Genomic DNA, 17661 nt, shown 5'->3' on the forward strand with positions numbered 1-17661 from the left:
AGTCCAAAAAAGTCCAAGTTTGTTGAAAAAACTCACCCAGATAAAGCTGTAGCAGGCCATTGCATTGACCTTTTCGTATGATTATGTGATGTCTGACTACAGACAAGTGTTAAAATGTAGGAAAAAACAAGTGTCTTTAGACAGATTCCTAGTAAGACAAGCAAGCAGTGAGCCACAACCAGGTCCTAGTGGTATGCCTGCAAAACATAGGAGAGAGAGTACCCCAGAGAAGTCATCACTGCCTGATGTTATAATGGAAGGGAACTTCCCTTCCAAACACTTACACCACCACTCCTCCCCTCCCCCCCTCCTCACCATCTTCCATACACCAACAAGAGTTATCAATAAAGGTAAGCTATAACTTGTACATACTATAGTACAAAATATGTGTTTATTATGTATGAAATGTATTTTGAAGTTAATATTTTTGGAAGTGTGAAACAAATTAATTCAATTTACATTATTTCTTATGGGAAATTCGTTTCGAGTTACGACCAGACTCGGGGAACGCATTAAATTCATAAATGGAGGTACTACTGTATAGTAATTCTTATCTGAGAGCACTTGCTGTTTCCAGCTAGTTGTGAGCTATCCTTCCTGGTTACACTCTTAAGCCAAGACTCGACTCATTCGGTAAGGATCTGCCGCAGTCATGGCAGGTTGGCTTTCAACACTAATGTAATAGGGGAACTTTTCTATTCGTTCGTAAAAAATAATCCAAAATATTTTTTCAGGCATGCGAAATCAAAATATAAAACCTATCCAGTATTGAAACTGTACTTACAAGTGAAGGTTTATAAATAGAGAACGACAATGAAATTAGTGAAATCCTAAAAGATTTCAACATGATTTCAAAAGATAACAAAAGATCCAATATGAAGCTGGGTTTATCACCTCGATAAACAACATGAAAGTGGAAGATCAGGACACCCCCCCCCTTTATAAACAATATTAATCTTCCCCCCCTCTCCCCAACAATATAATTAATATTAACACTAACACAGCAGACTTTGAAAAATAAAATGATATGCCCATGTACTTAGCCCTAGGACCAAAATCCAGGAATTTCATATTTATAAGGAAATGTAAAGTTCCAGTATCATGAATGGGCAGTGTTGTTTGGAGGAAAAAGCTTGGATACAGGATAGATATCCAAAGCACTTAAATCAGATATTGTCCACTACAAAAGAGAGGGAGCAAAACATTGGCTAAAAATTAGACTAATTGCAAAAAGATCGTACATAATAAATTTTTGAAAGAGTGATTTAGAGTCAGATCTCCTGTTTCATTGGGAAGATCTCCACAACCCAAGTCAATGTGGATATAAATTGGGAAGATCAACCGTTACTTAATTACTAAGAAAAAATCACGGAAGCATTAGAAGAAAAACAAGATGCAGATCCTTTACACATGGACTTTGCAAAGGCATTTGATAAATGTTGATCACTGAGTGATAGCCCATAAAGTGAGATCAATTGTGATAACAGGTAGAGTAGGGCAATGGATATTCAATTGCTGTCAAACAGAATGGAAAGAATAAGTTAATTGAGCAAAATCAAGTACAAGCACAGTAAAAAGCTTTATACCCAACCTTGAGGTTACCTTGAGATGATTTCCAGGCTTAGCGTCCCTGTGGCTCATTCCTCGACCAGGCCCTGTTGCTGGACTGGTGATCCAGGCTGTTGGATGCGGCTGCTCACAGCCTGACATATGAGTCACAACCTGGTCAATCAGGTATTCTTTGGAGGTGCCTATCAAGTTCTCTTGATCACTGTGAGGGGTCGGCCAGTTATGCCTCTTATGTGTAGTAGAAGCTTGTTGAACAGTCTCGGGCTTCTGATGTTGATAGTTCTCTGAGTACCTGTTGCACCTCTGTTTTTCAATGGGGGTATTCTGCACATCCTGCCATGCCTTCTGGTTTCATGTGGTGTTATTTCTGTGTGCAGAAATAAATGATAAATTTCTACTGATACAAACTGTGCCCTAGGGCACAGTCCTTGCACGATAGTATTCAGTAAGTCAACATATAAATAAGATGAGCAACAGTAATAAATTCCAGGTACTTTGATATGGAAAAAATTAAGAAGTTAAGTGAAATACAGGGAACAAGACAGTTAGATCTCCTCATAGTAGGAAAACAGTATGTACAAAATCTGGGAATAATTGTGTCTGATGACCTATTGTTTAGGGAGCATGTTAAATGTGCAACATTTAACCCTTTCCATTTTCTAGTTTACAGCATTATGTAAATATTGTATCAGCCAGGAAAATAATAAGATGGATTCTGAGAACCTTCAAATCCATGTATCCCATCACAATGCTCATACTATTCAAATCCCTTATGCTGTCCTTCCTTGAGCAGGAGAGATTGCTGAAACAAAGGGAATACAGCAGACATATACAGTACTACTTGCATAGATATGGTAAAGAACCTAAATTATTAGGATTGTCTCAAATTTCTCAAAATGTGCTCAGGAAAGGAGACAAGGAAAGCATCACATAATATCTACCTGAAAAATACTGGAAGGTCAGATCCCAAATTTACCCTAAAACAACAACATACTAGAGTGAACAATATGATATGAAATGCAGAATGGGACCAGGGGAGAGTAGAGGTGCCATAGGCACAATCAGAACATCAGAGATCTACAGCTATTCATATCCTTGCAGCAGGCATAAGAAATATTACCAGAACAAAAGTAGACTCCTTCAGGAAAAAATTTGTAAGTTCCTGCAAGAAGTACCGAACCAACTAGGTTGTAGTGGATATGTGGTCTTGCGGGCCACTCCAAGTAACAAGCCGCCTTTTGAATCCAGTTATCACAAGTTAAGTCTGGCCCTGGGCCAGGCTTGAGGAGTAGAACAACTCCCAGAACCCACTCTTGATAAACTCCAGGGTCTCATACTGGTGCTGGCAAAATCATTCAGTCCAGCCAGAATGTAGACAAAAATGTTTTTTTCCAAGATTCAAATTGGCATTGCATACACCTCCAGCTTACATAATTATCCATTAGGTTGCTGCTACTGATTACCACCAGATGACAGTGCCAATACTAAAACAAAACACTCCACATAAACTCGCACGTTTCATATTCATTATATCAATAACAGAATAAATTCTATTTTCCAGGCTGCACTAAACATTGAAGGAAGAAGGATGTCCAGAAGTTTGTCACGAGAGTTGGACAGTAAGTTGCAAGATTCTGGGAAAAATTGTCGTGGTGAGTCCATATCACACAATTTCATAAATGAGACTCTGTTGAAATGTATTTTTACTTGGGCATTTCATTGAATATTTAGATTGCATCTAATTTACATAATATTGGTTACAACTATTGTTGCAACTGATATGTTGGTCACCATCAGATATGGGACTATATACGCCTAAGTCTTATAAATTTGGGCTTCATGTGTTCGTATGTAACACCTTCATAAATACAAATACTTGTTTACCTACTTGAGCCCTACCTCTTGCCTAGTTTTTGACTGGTGCAACTATTCCCCATCAATATACAGTGCCTTGTCATGTTTTCACGTGAACTTGTGATACGAGGCCCGTATTGCCTTCAGCTGCACCCCTGGGGTGCAGCTTTAGCGTGTTTGCTTGGTAGTTTTGGATGCTGGTTAGCAGTACCCTGCCTGGGGTTACCTGGGCGTGAGTCTCGTTAAGCGCTCAGGGCCCTGGGAAACCCCAGGGGGCACATAGGTTCGATGGATGTGACCCCGGAGTCCCCCTCTTCACTTCGTGCGAGTTTGAGGGTTGTTCGGTCCCCTTGTCTCAGGGTGACCCTCACTGTCTTTGCCTTCGTTACGCTGCCTGTTGGGTCGGTGACACTTTCGACCCTAACTCCTGTGAGTTCTGCTGCTTGCTAGTGACTCAATTTACCCAGTCTAGTGATGATCTTATGGAGGTACAGGCAGTATAGGCGTTGCATGCGCATTTTAGGTCGTTGCAATGCGCTTGGTTGGTTGCTCACCCGGATGCCCCGAGGCTGCCCCGTTTTGCTCATAGGGACCCGGACTTGGGGGTGGGGGTCACTTCGACCTTGGTTCAGACCAACCCCCTCGTCCTTCCCCTCCTGTCATTTGTTCTGGTCCCCTCCCTCTGCTTCCGGACCCGAAACCTCTGAGGGTTTCGGAGCCGGAGCAGGGTTTAAATGGTCTTGGGGGATGCCCCTTCCAGTGTGGTGACGGAGGCTTTCGAGTCTAGTCTCCCTGCCAAAGCCACTGGCTCGGGTTTGTTGTGGGGCATCAGGGTTACTGTTTTCGTTGTCTCCCATTCGGGTTGAATCTGACACCTCACGTGTTCACACGCCTTACATGGGTCATAGTGGCCCGTCTGCGTCTCTTAGGTGTTCGGGATATTGGCCTACCTCAGGAACTGGCTGGTTTGGGCTCCCAGCCGGTTCAGTTGTCTGCTAGTCAGGGATTTGGTTCTTTCCCAGTTCGCCGGGTTCAGGTTCTTGGTGAACTGGAGGAAGTCCCATTTGGTTCCCTCCCTGGTTCGGACATGTCTGGATCTTGTGTGGGACTCTCGGACCGCTTCCTTGTCTCTCCCTCCGGAGTCTATCCTGCAGCTGCGGTCCCACTTGCGCCTGTTTCTGGGGGCTCCCAGGTCACTCTGCTGTTGGTCAAGGGTCTGTGCGGGAGCCTGAACTTCGTGATGATGGTCTACCCGCCGGGTCAGGTTTGGCTACGTCGGCTGTTTTGATTTCTTCGGAGACGTTCTATGCCGCCTCTCTTGCGATCCCTGGGTTCGGACCCCGGAGGCCTTGCGATTGTTGCTGCGTCATCGGCTTCCTCTTCGGGTTTTTCGTGGTTCAGTGCCTTGGCGCTTACCCGAGCCCTCGCTCGATGTGTTCACAGATGCGTCGTCTCTCGGCTGGGCTTTGTGACCAGTGCTCACCAGGCCGGCCAGGGAAGGTGGGGTCTGTCCTTCCATCGAGGCCACAGCACGATGCGGGAGTTCGTGGCGGTGTGGTTTGCTCTTCGGAGGGTTCGGGTCGCCCGCGGATCAACGATTCGGCTCCATTCGGACTGCTCCCTGGTGGTTCTTTGTCTGAACTGGGGGGTTCAATGAGGTCCTTGGCTCTTTGGCGCTGTTCGCCTTGGGTGACTCGTCTGCTGAGTTCTCGGGGTTTCTCTCTCCTGGTAGTTCACGTGCAGAGAGTGTCCAACGTCTTGGCCGGCGGCCTATCCCGTTTTGTTTCCCCTCTCCACGGAATGGACGGTCGACGCCGACTCCTTCAGTTGGCTTTGCCGGACGTTCGTTCGCCCCGAGGTGGACCTCTTCGTGGTGTCTTCCCCTGTATGTGGCGCCCTTCATCAAAAGGCATTGACCCCAACTGCTAGGCCGTCGGGGTCGATGCCTTTTGGCAGTACTGGACGAGGTGGGGGTTCCTGTATCTATTTCCCCCGGTTCAGCTGTTGCTCCAGGTCCTGACTCGCTTGGAGACTTACCAGGGGAGAGTTGTCCCCTTGGCCCCGTGGTGGCCGGCCCAGCCATGGTTTCAGGCACTGCTTGCTCGGTGTCCAAACCCAGAGGTTTTTCCGCGGCTCCACCTTTTCCAGCAGATCGGACCGGAACGTCACGTGACTGGTTCGATTTTCTCCTCAAGTCTTCGCGTATGGTATTTTTTACTCAAGTTTATTATCATCTCTATGGTGATCAGGTAGCTTCCTTGTTAGTGTCCCACCTGTGGGTTTCGTCTTGGCAACAGTACGAAGTTTCCTGGCGGTCCTTCCGTTTCTTCCTGCGTCTTTGTCGTTGTACTTCGCTTTCTGTTAGGGTGGTGTTGTCCTTTCTCTCATGGTTGTTCCAGGACTGTCACCTCTTGCCTAACACTGTCACCTCGTATCATGCGGCACTGACAGAACCGCTTCAGCTTGCTTTCGGTATTGATGTTACTTCTGCACCGTTTCGCAAGCTGTCTCTGGAATGGGGTTTTCACCTCCGGCCTGCCCATGCGCCGCCTGAGCCGTCCTGGTCATTGGACAGAGTGCTCTCTTATCTTTCTTCTCCTCTGTTTGTTGTGGCCCCTTCGGTTCAGGATTGTTTCTCCAAGGCTCTTTTGTTTTCTGTTGGCATTGGCCTCTGTGGGATGGGTTGGGGAGCTTCATGCTCCTCCGGCGCAGGGGTTTATGCTCTTTCGGTCTTCGTGATGGTTTTATTCGTTTGCAGCCATCTCCTTCTTTTCTGGCGAAGAATGTGACTGCTGCTTTCTGGAGGGGTCCCTAGGTTGTGGATGCTTGGTTGGTTAGGCCGGGGGTGCATCATGTTTTGTGTCTGGTTGCTGTTCTTCGCCTTTATTTGCGCGCCACGGCTTCTGTGTCCGGGGACGAGCTTTGGGTTGATCCGGTTTCCCTTCTTCCCTGTTTGTGGGTGTGGGTCTCCCAGGTCGTCCACAGAGTTATTAAGGCTAGCCAGCCTGCAGTCTATCCCCGTGCTCATGACGTTCGTAAGTTCGCTGCTCTTGCTGCTGTCTTTGACAACATGTCCTTGGCTGACATTCGGGTACAGGGCTTTTGGCAGTTGATGGGCCTAGTCGTGCCTGTGTCACTTTGGATCGGGGGTTGCAAGCAGTTGTCTCAACTTCGAGTTGAGGAGTGAGCAGCAACCGCCTCCCGGGTAAGTCCCTAAGTTTTTCCTCTGTGGGTAGTTAGCTGCGGGGAGCCGAAGGGGTTCCCCCTAGAAAACCAGCATTGAATGTAATAAACGCAATTTTCTGGATGAGACCCGGAGACTCCCCGGCATCCCTCCCTCCAGTCGGCGGTTTTTTAGCATATTTTGACATCCAGCCTAAGAACTAAAGGGTGGATAGCCGGCCGAAGGGTCGCTCCCCCTTCCCCCCTCCCCTGGAAGGGGAAGCTGCGCAAACAGCGGCGCTGCGACGTGTGACGTCATGATTCATTGCTTGTTTCTTTTAGGGAAGTTCTATCCACTTGTTCGGCTTTTGGGAGCAATATTTTCACCAGAATAGGGGTTTGTTTTGGGATGCTTACATTTCTGGGTACCTGTTCCGGTCGATGGCAGACATAGAAGGCTTCCAACCACATGGGGGTTTCTATAGGCCATTGCTCCCCTTGCCTCTTCTGAGGGGGCCAGGTTCTGGCTCGTGGTCCCCGGTAGACCCATAGAACTCCATACACATAACTGATGCCAAAGTCTGACATTAGCATATCAGCCTAGTAAGCTCCAGGGAGCCTCCGGGACTCACCCAGAAAATGGCATTTCATTACATTCAACACTGTTTTTTTACTATTGTTATTATTATGGGTCCAGCTTAATCGCAATTATTTGGGGTTTCTTTTTAACACTATCACACTATTTGGGCACCCCTCGTGTCCACTTTTTTCCTCGTGTCCTAGCTTTGGACATTGCTCACGTCCAATACAAAAAATATTTGCATAAAATTCCTTTTCTATCCGATTGACTTCGGCATAGTTTCAAAATGAACGCCTTTAGAGTGTGCAAAATTTTATATCAACATGAAAGATGTAACTGAAAACTTGATGTCAGAACACTTGAAAGATTATAAATATGTTTTTGGTCAAAATTTTAAAATATTTGTTAAAATTCTATTTATTGTGCTATTATTAAAAATTACTAGTTTTAAAATACGTGCCTTTACATTGCAAACAATTCGATACTAAAATTAAAGATGTAACACGAAAATTGATCTCGGAACACTGGAAAGATATAAATAATTTTGTGATGATGAGCGTCCAAAATTTAAATATTTGTTAAAATTCCAGTTTTGCTCTATTATTATGAGACTAGTTTTAAGATACGCATCTTGATATTGCAAACAATTTGATACCAAAACAAGCGACGTAACATGAAAAATTTATGTTATCAGACTGAACGAGTATACACATTAGGTTGCGGGTGTGATAATTGGTTCTCATTCACAGGTAACTTTAGGCTTTGCTAAGGGAGTCACGCTGGGCTTTTGGACAATATATGCATATACACCTGTAGGGAAATTAATTACAAACACATTGATACCAAAATGAACGACGTAGCACGAGAATTAAGGTGAGAAAACTGAAACAAGTATACACTTTATTGATTTTGTGCGCGCATGGGTAACTTTTCCCGATTTTAGGTTTTGCTGTGGGGAGTCAAGCTTGGCTTTTGGACCTTATATGCATATACACCTGTAGGCAATTCTATTGTGAATGCAATGATACTAAAACAAGTGACGTAGCACAAGAATTAAGGTGAGAAAACTGAAACAAGTATACACATTTAGTGTCACCAAGCGCTCGCCTGCAATCTCGCCCACACCGCCAGGCCTACTTCGTGCATATGCTCGGGGTGCAATACTGTTAATTTTACAAGGATTTAGTTCCAGTACTGGATTTAGATCCAGTACTGACCTCAAATAGTGCATAATGTTCTGAATACATTCTTATTACTAATATCAGTTGGGAATTTGATCCATGGCGCATAGTGAAATGGAAATATTAAATTTCTTGAAGAGATCACTAAAGTTATAATTTGTAATATAAACCCTCTTTCATATTTTGCTTTAATGATCTTTTTGTTGACTTAAAATGTTGTTCACTATATATTTCATATTTAGATTCCCAGATTCATTTACTAATCGTTGACATTTGTATAACTAAATAGTGTATTAGCTTTAAATGTTTGCAATTATATCTTCACATTATATATTCCTTATTAGGGGATGAAGATGGGAGTAGCTGTGTTCGGAGCCAGATCATGGGAGGTGATGACAGTATGTCCTCACAAACTGCAGAGAAGACAGACTTAAGTGGTCATGCTTTAAATCGCTGTGGGAATGAGGGTTGTGAGTATTCCAGTTTATCTCAAGTGGAGCTGAGGGAGCATCTTCAAGTTTGTGATCTCGCACAAGATTCCACCATTCTTAAATGCTATCATTGTGGTAAACAGTGCCGACATTTAAGTACTCTCTTCGAACATCTCAGAGTACATGGACCAAAGAGATATTACTGTGGGGTTACAGGGTGTGATTATCGAGCAACAATGGTACATTACTTTAAAAACCATATGAAACAAATTCACCGGTGCTCTGGATTTAAACAACTCTTAAAAGATCCCAAGAATAAAGATCCAGAAACTCAAGAGTATGTAGTGTATCCTAAAGATGCTGTACCACTTATTAGGGAAGGACATAGAAAAAGGAAAAATGAATATGCTATTGAAGATATTCATCGCATACCACGTTCACATGTTTCATACCATGATTTAAAATGTTACTATTGTCAGTTTATAACAAAGGTGAGATTGAATTTAGTCAAACACATCAAGCTTCATGAAAAGCATCCTGACGGTATTCCCGAGAGATTACATATAATAGAGGGCAACCCCAGCCCCATTCCAGGAAAACAGCCTATAAATCCTGTGCCATGTTTAGACCGCAAAGAGCTAATGTTTGACAAAATGATGAACTTGGCTGGCAGTAGTTTTGAATGCAAAAAAAAGAAGGAAGATACAGATTTACGAACAAAGAACCCCATACCGCACGAAGAATATCTGAAGTTGCCAAAATTTGTTCCAGAAGAAAGACTTTATTCGTGTGGTATTGAGGGATGCAACTACCTATCTTGTGATGATATGATGCTAAAATATCACATTCGCACTCTTCATGCTGATGTCACATCCTTCCCCTGTCCACATTGTAAAAACCATTCAATAACTGTGGAGAAAATGAGTTCTCACTTCAAATTACATGGAGACAGACTATACAGGTAAAACATTAAACCGTATTATTGATATTTAATACAGTATTCTCAACCACGTTCTATCCAACAAGATTAGGACCTGCATTCGTTGGTTACGACTACCTTTCTATTGCACGATATATTTTCTCCCAAGTTCTGTAAGAAAGAATTTAAAATATTGTTCTCGTGCAAATAAATTTTGTAATCCCTCATAATTCCTTGCTGCACTCGTTGAAAGTGGTGCTAGAAGTGACATTTCAAGAGTTGGAGTTAAAATAATTATGCCACAAAGGAAACTAACCTGTCATCAGATTCTCATACTTTATATTTCCATTTCTGTATAATTTTTAAAGTATTTATTGTTTTCTCAATATAAACTATTTATATTTGTTTTATCCTTCATATTCAAACAACTTGGGTGGGTTATTTGTCAAATATACAGTATGATTTTTAGTGAAAAGGTTAGAGTGTGAGATGGGCCATGCTACCTCCTGTACATACTCTGCATGAGACATCTCCTGGCAGCCAAGCCACAATATGCTAGGTCTCATGCCCCAAGGTAATCAGTCTTATTATAGTTACATTTGGTCATAATGAAGTCATTCAGAAAGGTGCTATGGCTAGGTGGTGTTTGGATATGATGCGGTTGAGTATACACTACAGTAATTGTAAATATTCAAGTAGTGATTGATTTGCTCTTTAAATAATTATAATTATTTGATATTGTTGATATCATGGTTTTAATTTGTTAATTATTAATTGTAATTAATTGTTTATATATAGAATATTTGAACTTAATAAATTCTTGATTTGTTTAAACTAAGAAGCAAAATTTATATACTATATGTATAATATAAGAAATTTATAATTTCAGATGTGGCTGGTGTACTTATATAGCTTTTAAACGAAATATTGTTGAAAGACACATGAAAGAAAAGCACCCTACAAAGAAGCTTTTTGATTTTATCATAAGGGAACCTGATGGTCCTGATGCTGTAAAAAAACTTGATGAGATTCACTCTGATGTAAGTTTGTGTTTCATTGTTGAAATAATATCTTGTACTTTTAACACACTAAACCATTCTTGACCTCTGTGCTGCAGAAATCATCCTAAAAATCACAAATTAAAGCTGTTTTAAGCTGCAGGCATTTTTAGTCTGTTCTCTTAGCCTGTTCTCATTGTGCAAATCATTTCTTAATCTATTCTCCTTTTATGGTTTTCTCTATACTCTTTTTGTTAAAACTTTAAGGCTTTAATCACTATTTTCTTTTCTGTGGGGAAATAGGTTCAAACCCTCTTCACAGCCCTTGTGGATTTGTTCATTTGATGCATCATACTACACTCCCCGACCTAACTGTCGGACCTCAATCATTCGTTCATTCCATCTATTCGTTTGTGATCTGACCACTGACCACCTATGTAGTTCCGCAGCCGAGCACCGATGTAGCCGCTGTTTGTTTTTGTTTACCCGCGGCGGACAAAACCCTTCCCCTCTCTCACTGTTTTATATCAGTGCATATTTTTTGCATCCTGCTACTAGTGCATCTGGAAATGCAGGAAATATGTTGTTTAGGGCTTCAACTAGCAGTGAAGTCAAGATAAAATATATTGTGATGATCAGTTATCAGAGCATTCAGCTTATAAAGGAAGATAAATCTGGAATGTCTCCTGTGTGGTAGTGGTGTGGTATGATACAGGTGCAGAAAAATGTGTGTCCAAATTTGAGATTGTGATTCTCTCTCTTCTGACCAAATTTATAATGCCAATGAAACAAGTTTGTACTGATGTATCTTAACCTAACCAAACCGTACCAAACCAAACCAATGTTAACTAAACTTAACAAAACTTAACCAAACCAAAGCTAACCCAAGCAAACCTGACCTAACCAAAGCCAACCTAACCTAACCTAAGCAAAGCAAAGCAAACCTAATCTAACCAGACTTAACCAAATCAAACCAAAGCCAACCTGACCTAATTTAACCAAAGCTAACCAAACCTAACCAAACTTAACAAAATCAAAGCTAACCTAACCAGTGCTAACTAAACATAACCTAACCAAAGCCGACCTGACCTGACCTCACCTAAAGTAACCTAACCTAACAAAACCAAAACCCAACCTTCCCCTCAACATCTGTGCCTCGACCCCCCCCCCCCCCAGTTAACACCATTATACTCACGTACACATCATTCCAAGATCATAATTATTAATTATTATAATATGTAGAGAAACATGTGAACACTTGGTGAGTACCCATATTCACTGATGCTGTATTACCAGTATTCTGTGGCATTTTGTATGAAGTATCTAGTGAAACAAGAATGTACTGTTACATACTTTTGTACATAAAGATAATATTTTTCGTGCTTGGGGGGAGAATTCGACTACTTATCCAGACACGACTATATATCCAATCACAGTTGGGCCCGAGGTGTCTGGATGATAGGATGTTGAGTGTATTGTGATTTCTGTGTGTATAGGCAAACTACATTTGTATATTTTTATCTCGGTGCAGTTAATCAGTAATGACTGCTGGGAGGTCAATTTAACAGTTTCATTTACAGTACTGAAATCCTCAGGAATAGTTGCATTACAATTTTTATTATAGTTATTTAGGATTATTAGTTTACTATGTTATTGTTAACAAACCCAAAGATCACAAGAAGCACTGTTATGTCTTGATAAGTTATAAAAAAAAAAATAGCATCTGCATATCCGTGTCGGGTAATAATGCAGCATCGGTGAAAATTGTTATATTGGTACTACTACAGTTAGTTTTATCGTTCAATGATTTTTTGAAGCTATTAATTCTAATTAATATTTATATATCATATATATTGTATTAAATAACAGGATCAAGCACCACCAGTTCCTCCACCAGTTCCCCAAGATCCTCAGTGGCAGTGTGGGCTATGCAAGTTCAGCTCTGTGACTCAACAGGAGATGGTGAATCACACCAGCCTGAAACATGCCATTAAGAGCCAGTTCAAGTGTGGGTACTGTAGTGTCAGGTCATCTGTTCGCACCAGCTTTGATGCACATTTTGCTGCCAAGCATCCAACTCAACATTTTAGGGTTAGTATCTACTTGAGTTATTAAGGAAATGTTTTCCAATAAATATTTTATGTAATATTTTCTAATAAATACTGTATGTAAGTACTGTACTGGGCTTAAACTTTATTTTTGAGAATTTTCGTCATCATCATCCTAAACCTTGTCTTCTGTAAATGATCTGTAAAAGTCACATTTCCCTTATATTTATTTGTCATTTAGACAGCAGCTCATGTCATTTGACAATTTTCACCTAATATTTATGAGAATAAGGTTCTGTTTATAAATCTTGAAACCACTTGGGCAGGACAGTAGAGCAATGGTCTTGCTTCATACAGGTAGGCGTTCAATTCCCGACCGCCCAAGTGGTTGGGCACCATTCCTTTCCCCCGTCCCATCACTAATCTTTATCCCAACGCCTTCCAAGTGCTATATAGTTGCAATGGCTTAGCACTTTCTCCTGATAGTTCTCTTATAAATCTTGGCCAATTACAAAGCTGTTACATTTTGCTGAGTTATTACCTAATAAAATGATAGTTCTTGTTATTATACAAATAACATTATTACTGTAATTTGAATAGTATTGAAGCATGTTGAAAAATTGTAGAATGATATTGAAGCATTTTGTAAAATTTGGTTTGAGACCGTTTCTGTGGGGAGCCCATATGGCTCCCCGGAGCTTACCAGGCTGATATGTATGTATTAAACCATGGCATCAGTCAATTGGAGTGCTACCCTCTGAGCGAGGGCTTGCGGTTACGGGGAGTGGGGTTTTTTCCTTTCCACCCCTCTGCGTACAAGTTGTTGGGCGTCGGCCCCTCCCTGGGTTCTGTTCCTTGTCCCTTCGGGTCTGTCGGTTCTGTCCTATCGATGGGTACTCTTCTTCTTTTTCTCACCCTTCTTCTCTGGGACAGGACTTCTCTGTCAAGTCAGGCTCATGTTCCCCTCATATCAGGGTTCTGCATGCCCTTTGGTCTCGAGTGCGACTGTGCCTTCATGAGCTTTCATGCTTTTGTGCTTGCCTCTGCAGGATCTCGAAGGTTCGAGAAGGTCTTCAGTTCTTCCTGTATTATTGAAACGTATGTTGTCTTCCGTAAAGGCTTCCCTCCAGTCCTTTCTAGGACTCGTTGGTCCTCTTCTGTGCTTCGTCTTGGTTTTTGGTATCAAGACGAAGCACAGAAGTCTTTGGTCTCGTTCTTTTATCCTTATATCTCTCCGTGCTCTGTCTCGGCACTGCTCATATTCCTTTAATCCTCCTAGTTGGCACCCTCCCTACTGGGCGGGTCGTACGGTTCGGACCTCATGCGTCCTGCGCATGTGCAGTGGGAGTTTGTTTTGTTATGAACAGTGTACACAAGTGTTGGTGTTCCACCTCATCTTTCTCTCAGGTGCTTCACCTCTCTCGCTCCTCTTAGCTCTCCAGTCCGGGCCCCGTGGATACTGGGGGTGTTCTGGATTCCCAATATGGGGAAGACTCCTAGGTTTCTCTGCATACGGGTGTGGGATGCCGCATTCACCTCTACCCTTCTCTTCTGCATGTGCAGCTCTGGCCTCATTCCACTAGCGGTGCTCCCGGAATATTCTCGGCTACGATGTGTCGTGACACGTTAGTGCCTATGCTCTGCAGGTGAGTTTATGTGGTCGGCGTCTCCTTCGGTCAAGTGCTGGTTCGTGGTTTTTGGATGAGTGTTGGGGATTGGTTGTGGCACTTTGTTTGGCCCATTGTATGCTTCTTCCTGTGGCCTTCCTTGTTCATCTATGTTATTTGTTACACAGTGGAGCACGGCCCCGTCTTTCGTGGTCTTATCTTGGACACCTTCTTATCTTGTTTCTTGACCATCATGCAATGCCTGGCTGAGTCTTCCATATACATTAGCTTCTCTGTGTGTAGTAGGTCATGTCCCTTTTGTTCCGATTTGCTGTCTGTCTTCTTTGTTCCCCATCTTCCTTCTACACTCTTGTCCCTAGCTGCTGGTGCTTGGGCTGTTTTTCTGGTCTTTTTCTTGCGTTTTTTTGTGTTTTCTCATTCTCTCCTACACGCTGTTGTCTGTTTTAGTATGTGCGTCTTGGCTCTACTAATGCTCGGTTGGTCTTTGTCCATGCTCAGTTCCCTACTTTTGCACTGTCCCTGTGTTCGGTTCTGGTCCTGGGAGGTGCTGGGTTTCAGGCCCTGGTTCCAGCCTTTTTCTTTGTGTTCCTTTCAGGTGGTGCATTTTTGTTTTCATGTTGTTCATGTCCTGGTTGTTCTCCTCATACCTTCCTTGGTATTGCGTGCTGCATTCTGCCCTGCCTTTGCTGCTCCTGAGGGTTGTAGTATCCCTGCTTTTCGCTTTGCGTTTCAGTTCATGGTGCTCACTTCCTCGTTGGCCTTGGGCTGGGCCCTGGCTCTTTGTTTTTCATCCTAATTTTGTCCTTGCTGTTTGCGGCATCTGCATTTCAGCATTTTTCTGCTGGCAGCTTCTAGTTGTCATCCGTTGTCGGACTTCTTGGTTCTTCAGGGGTCCTGGGGGGGTTCCTCCCGGACGGGGTGTTTCTGCACACCCGGGTTGGTTCTTTCTCGGCTTGCCGGGTTTAGGTTCCTGGTTTCCTAGCTTGCCCTGCCAGTTGATCTCGCGGTGTCACTTCTCATGAATCTCGCATCAGAACCACAGTGTTTCTGATCTCCTGGTGAGCTCGCTAGCATTGGGAAGTTTTCTGTACGACTGACGTTCAATCTGGTTCATTACCGGCTTCAGTTTCTGGCTCTGCTTGCTCGGTGTTCGCACCCGAGGTTTTCCCCCGGCTCCGCCTCTTCCTAGGCTCAATCGGTCCATGGTGGGGCTGGTTCGGTTCTGCCTCGAATCTGTCACCATTTGTTGGTGGTCAGGTGGCTTCGTTGATGGTGTCCCACCTGCATGTATCATCTCTGCGGTGGTGTGGGGTTTTTTTGTTGGTCCTTCCTTTTTCTTTTTGTCCCTTAGTAGGTTGCTGTGTTTTGTTGGCGTGGTCTTGTCCTTCTTTTGTGCAAGTTCAGGGCCATCATCTTGCCCCATACTGTCACCTTGTCTTGTGCAGCGCTGGCAGAGCTGCTCCAGGAGGCTTCGGTTTTGGTGTTACCTCTGCACCAATTCACGGGCTGTCTTGGGCATGATTCACCTCCGGCCTGCTCTTGCGCCGCTTGAGCCATCCTGGCTCTTGCATTGGGTGCTCTCTTCTCTTCTTGGTTTGTTGTGGCCCCCTTCGGTTCTGGTTTGTTTTCCGAGGCTCTTTTCTTGTTGGTGTTGGCCTCTGGGGGTCGGGTCAGGATGCTTCATGCTCTCCTCTGGCTCCTAGGTTCGGCTCTTTTGGTTCTCCTGATAGGTTTATTCGATTGCAGCCATCTCCTTCTTTTCTGGGGAAGACTGACACGGTTGCTTTCCAGAGGGGTCCTTGAGTTGTTGATGCTTGGTTGGTCTGGCCAGGGGTGCATCATGTGTTGTGTTCGGTTGCGGCGATTCGCAGTTCTTTGCGTGCCATGGCTGCAGTGAACAGGGTCAAACTTGGTCTTGTTCTGGTTTCCCTTCTTCCCTGTTCCAGGGTGCGGTTCTCTCGGGTTATCTGCAGGATGGTTCGGTCCTGCCAGCCTGCTGCCTGTCCCCATGCCCACGTCGTTCATAGGTTGGCTATGCATTCCTTCGCTGATGTTCCTGGGCCTTGTCGGGCCTGTGTGGCCTTGGGTTGGGAGTTGCGGTCTATTTGTCGGTGCTTCGCATGGTGAAGTCGGCGACTTTCGCCTCCCGGGTTAGGTCTCTCTTGTTCTCGTCTTTGGGTAGGTAGCTCCGGGGAGCCGACGGGGCTTCCTCCAGAAAACCAGCATTAAATGTAATGAAACACCATTTTCTGGGTGAGTACCGGAGGCGCCCCAGCAACCCTCCCCCCATCCCTCCGGTCAGCAGTTTTCGTGTGTTTTTTATATCCAGCCTCAGAACTGGGGTGTGGATGGCCGGCGCGGGGGTCTGGGGCTTTCCCCAGGAGCTGCACAGACGGCAGCACGGCAACGTGTGATGTCATATTCGTTTGCTCGTTTCTGTTTGGGGAGTTCTATCCACTTGTTCGGCTTTTTGTAGCAATTTTCATCAGAATTGGGGTTTGTTTTGGGATGCTTACCTTTCTGGGTGCCTAACCTGGTCGACAGCAGACATAGAATGCTTCCAACCACACGGGGGTTTCTATAGGCCATTGCTCCTCGTGCCTCTGTGAAGGGGGCCAGGTTCTGGCTCGTGGTCCCCAGTAGGCCCACAGAACTCCATACACATGACTGATGCCAAAGTCTGACATTAGCTGGTTTTTTGTTAATAGTTGCATTATGTAGATAATATTGTTTACCGCTTCCTCCCCTTCTACCCTTTTATTCTTGCTTCCTGCCACTTGTACAATTTATGGTACCCAGATGGCCAACTCCTTTCTTCTTGCCATTTGGACTCTCTTCCTCTTTCTGGTTTTCACAGCTTTCCATATAAATTGGCCCGGCTCTTGCAATCATTTATTCTTTGACAAAAGATTAGAAACAAATAGAAAGCATTTAAATCTTGACTCATTTTTCAAATGCAGTAGTCAGCATAATGCTTAAGTATAGAAGTATTTTTGTGTTTGGGAATTTTCCTAAGATGGGCTTTGTGGAGTTAACTTTTGTTTATTCTTAGAATGGTTGATGTCATTTGTTAATTACAAATATAGTTTTTTATGTTTTTAGTTTTACAAATATGTTGGCTATTGTGATCGTTAATTGAGTTGTGTTTTGTACTATCTTGAGGTTATCTTGAGTTATATGCAGGTAGATATTCAAGACATTCTAATATAGGAGAAGGAGGTGGAATTATTTCTCCTTGTTTGTTTAAACTAAATAATGTTGATTGCCAGTATAAATTTTCTATAAATTATT

At 43.5% G+C, this 17661-nt stretch overlaps 1 protein-coding gene across 9 annotated transcripts in view; it reads left to right on the forward strand.

Moving 5' to 3' along the window:
* LOC123774609 (uncharacterized) overlaps window positions 1–17661 on the forward strand; it is a 178182-nt gene that overhangs the window by 142137 nt on the left and 18384 nt on the right. For 7 of the 9 annotated variants that reach the window (XM_069303937.1, XM_069303938.1, XM_045769067.2 and 4 more), the window contains 4 exons: window positions 3131–3221; window positions 8691–9738; window positions 10586–10736; window positions 12564–12785. In XM_069303937.1, coding sequence (XP_069160038.1) covers window positions 3131–3221; window positions 8691–9738; window positions 10586–10736; window positions 12564–12785 — 1512 coding nt within the window. The remainder of the gene's footprint in view (window positions 1–3130; window positions 3222–8690; window positions 9739–10585; window positions 10737–12563; window positions 12786–17661) is intronic. The other 2 variants (XM_045769066.2, XM_069303939.1) reach the window with 1 other exon arrangement.

This window comes from Procambarus clarkii, chromosome 51 (genome assembly GCF_040958095.1).
Source record: "Procambarus clarkii isolate CNS0578487 chromosome 51, FALCON_Pclarkii_2.0, whole genome shotgun sequence".
Taxonomy (NCBI): Eukaryota; Metazoa; Arthropoda; class Malacostraca; order Decapoda; family Cambaridae; genus Procambarus; species Procambarus clarkii.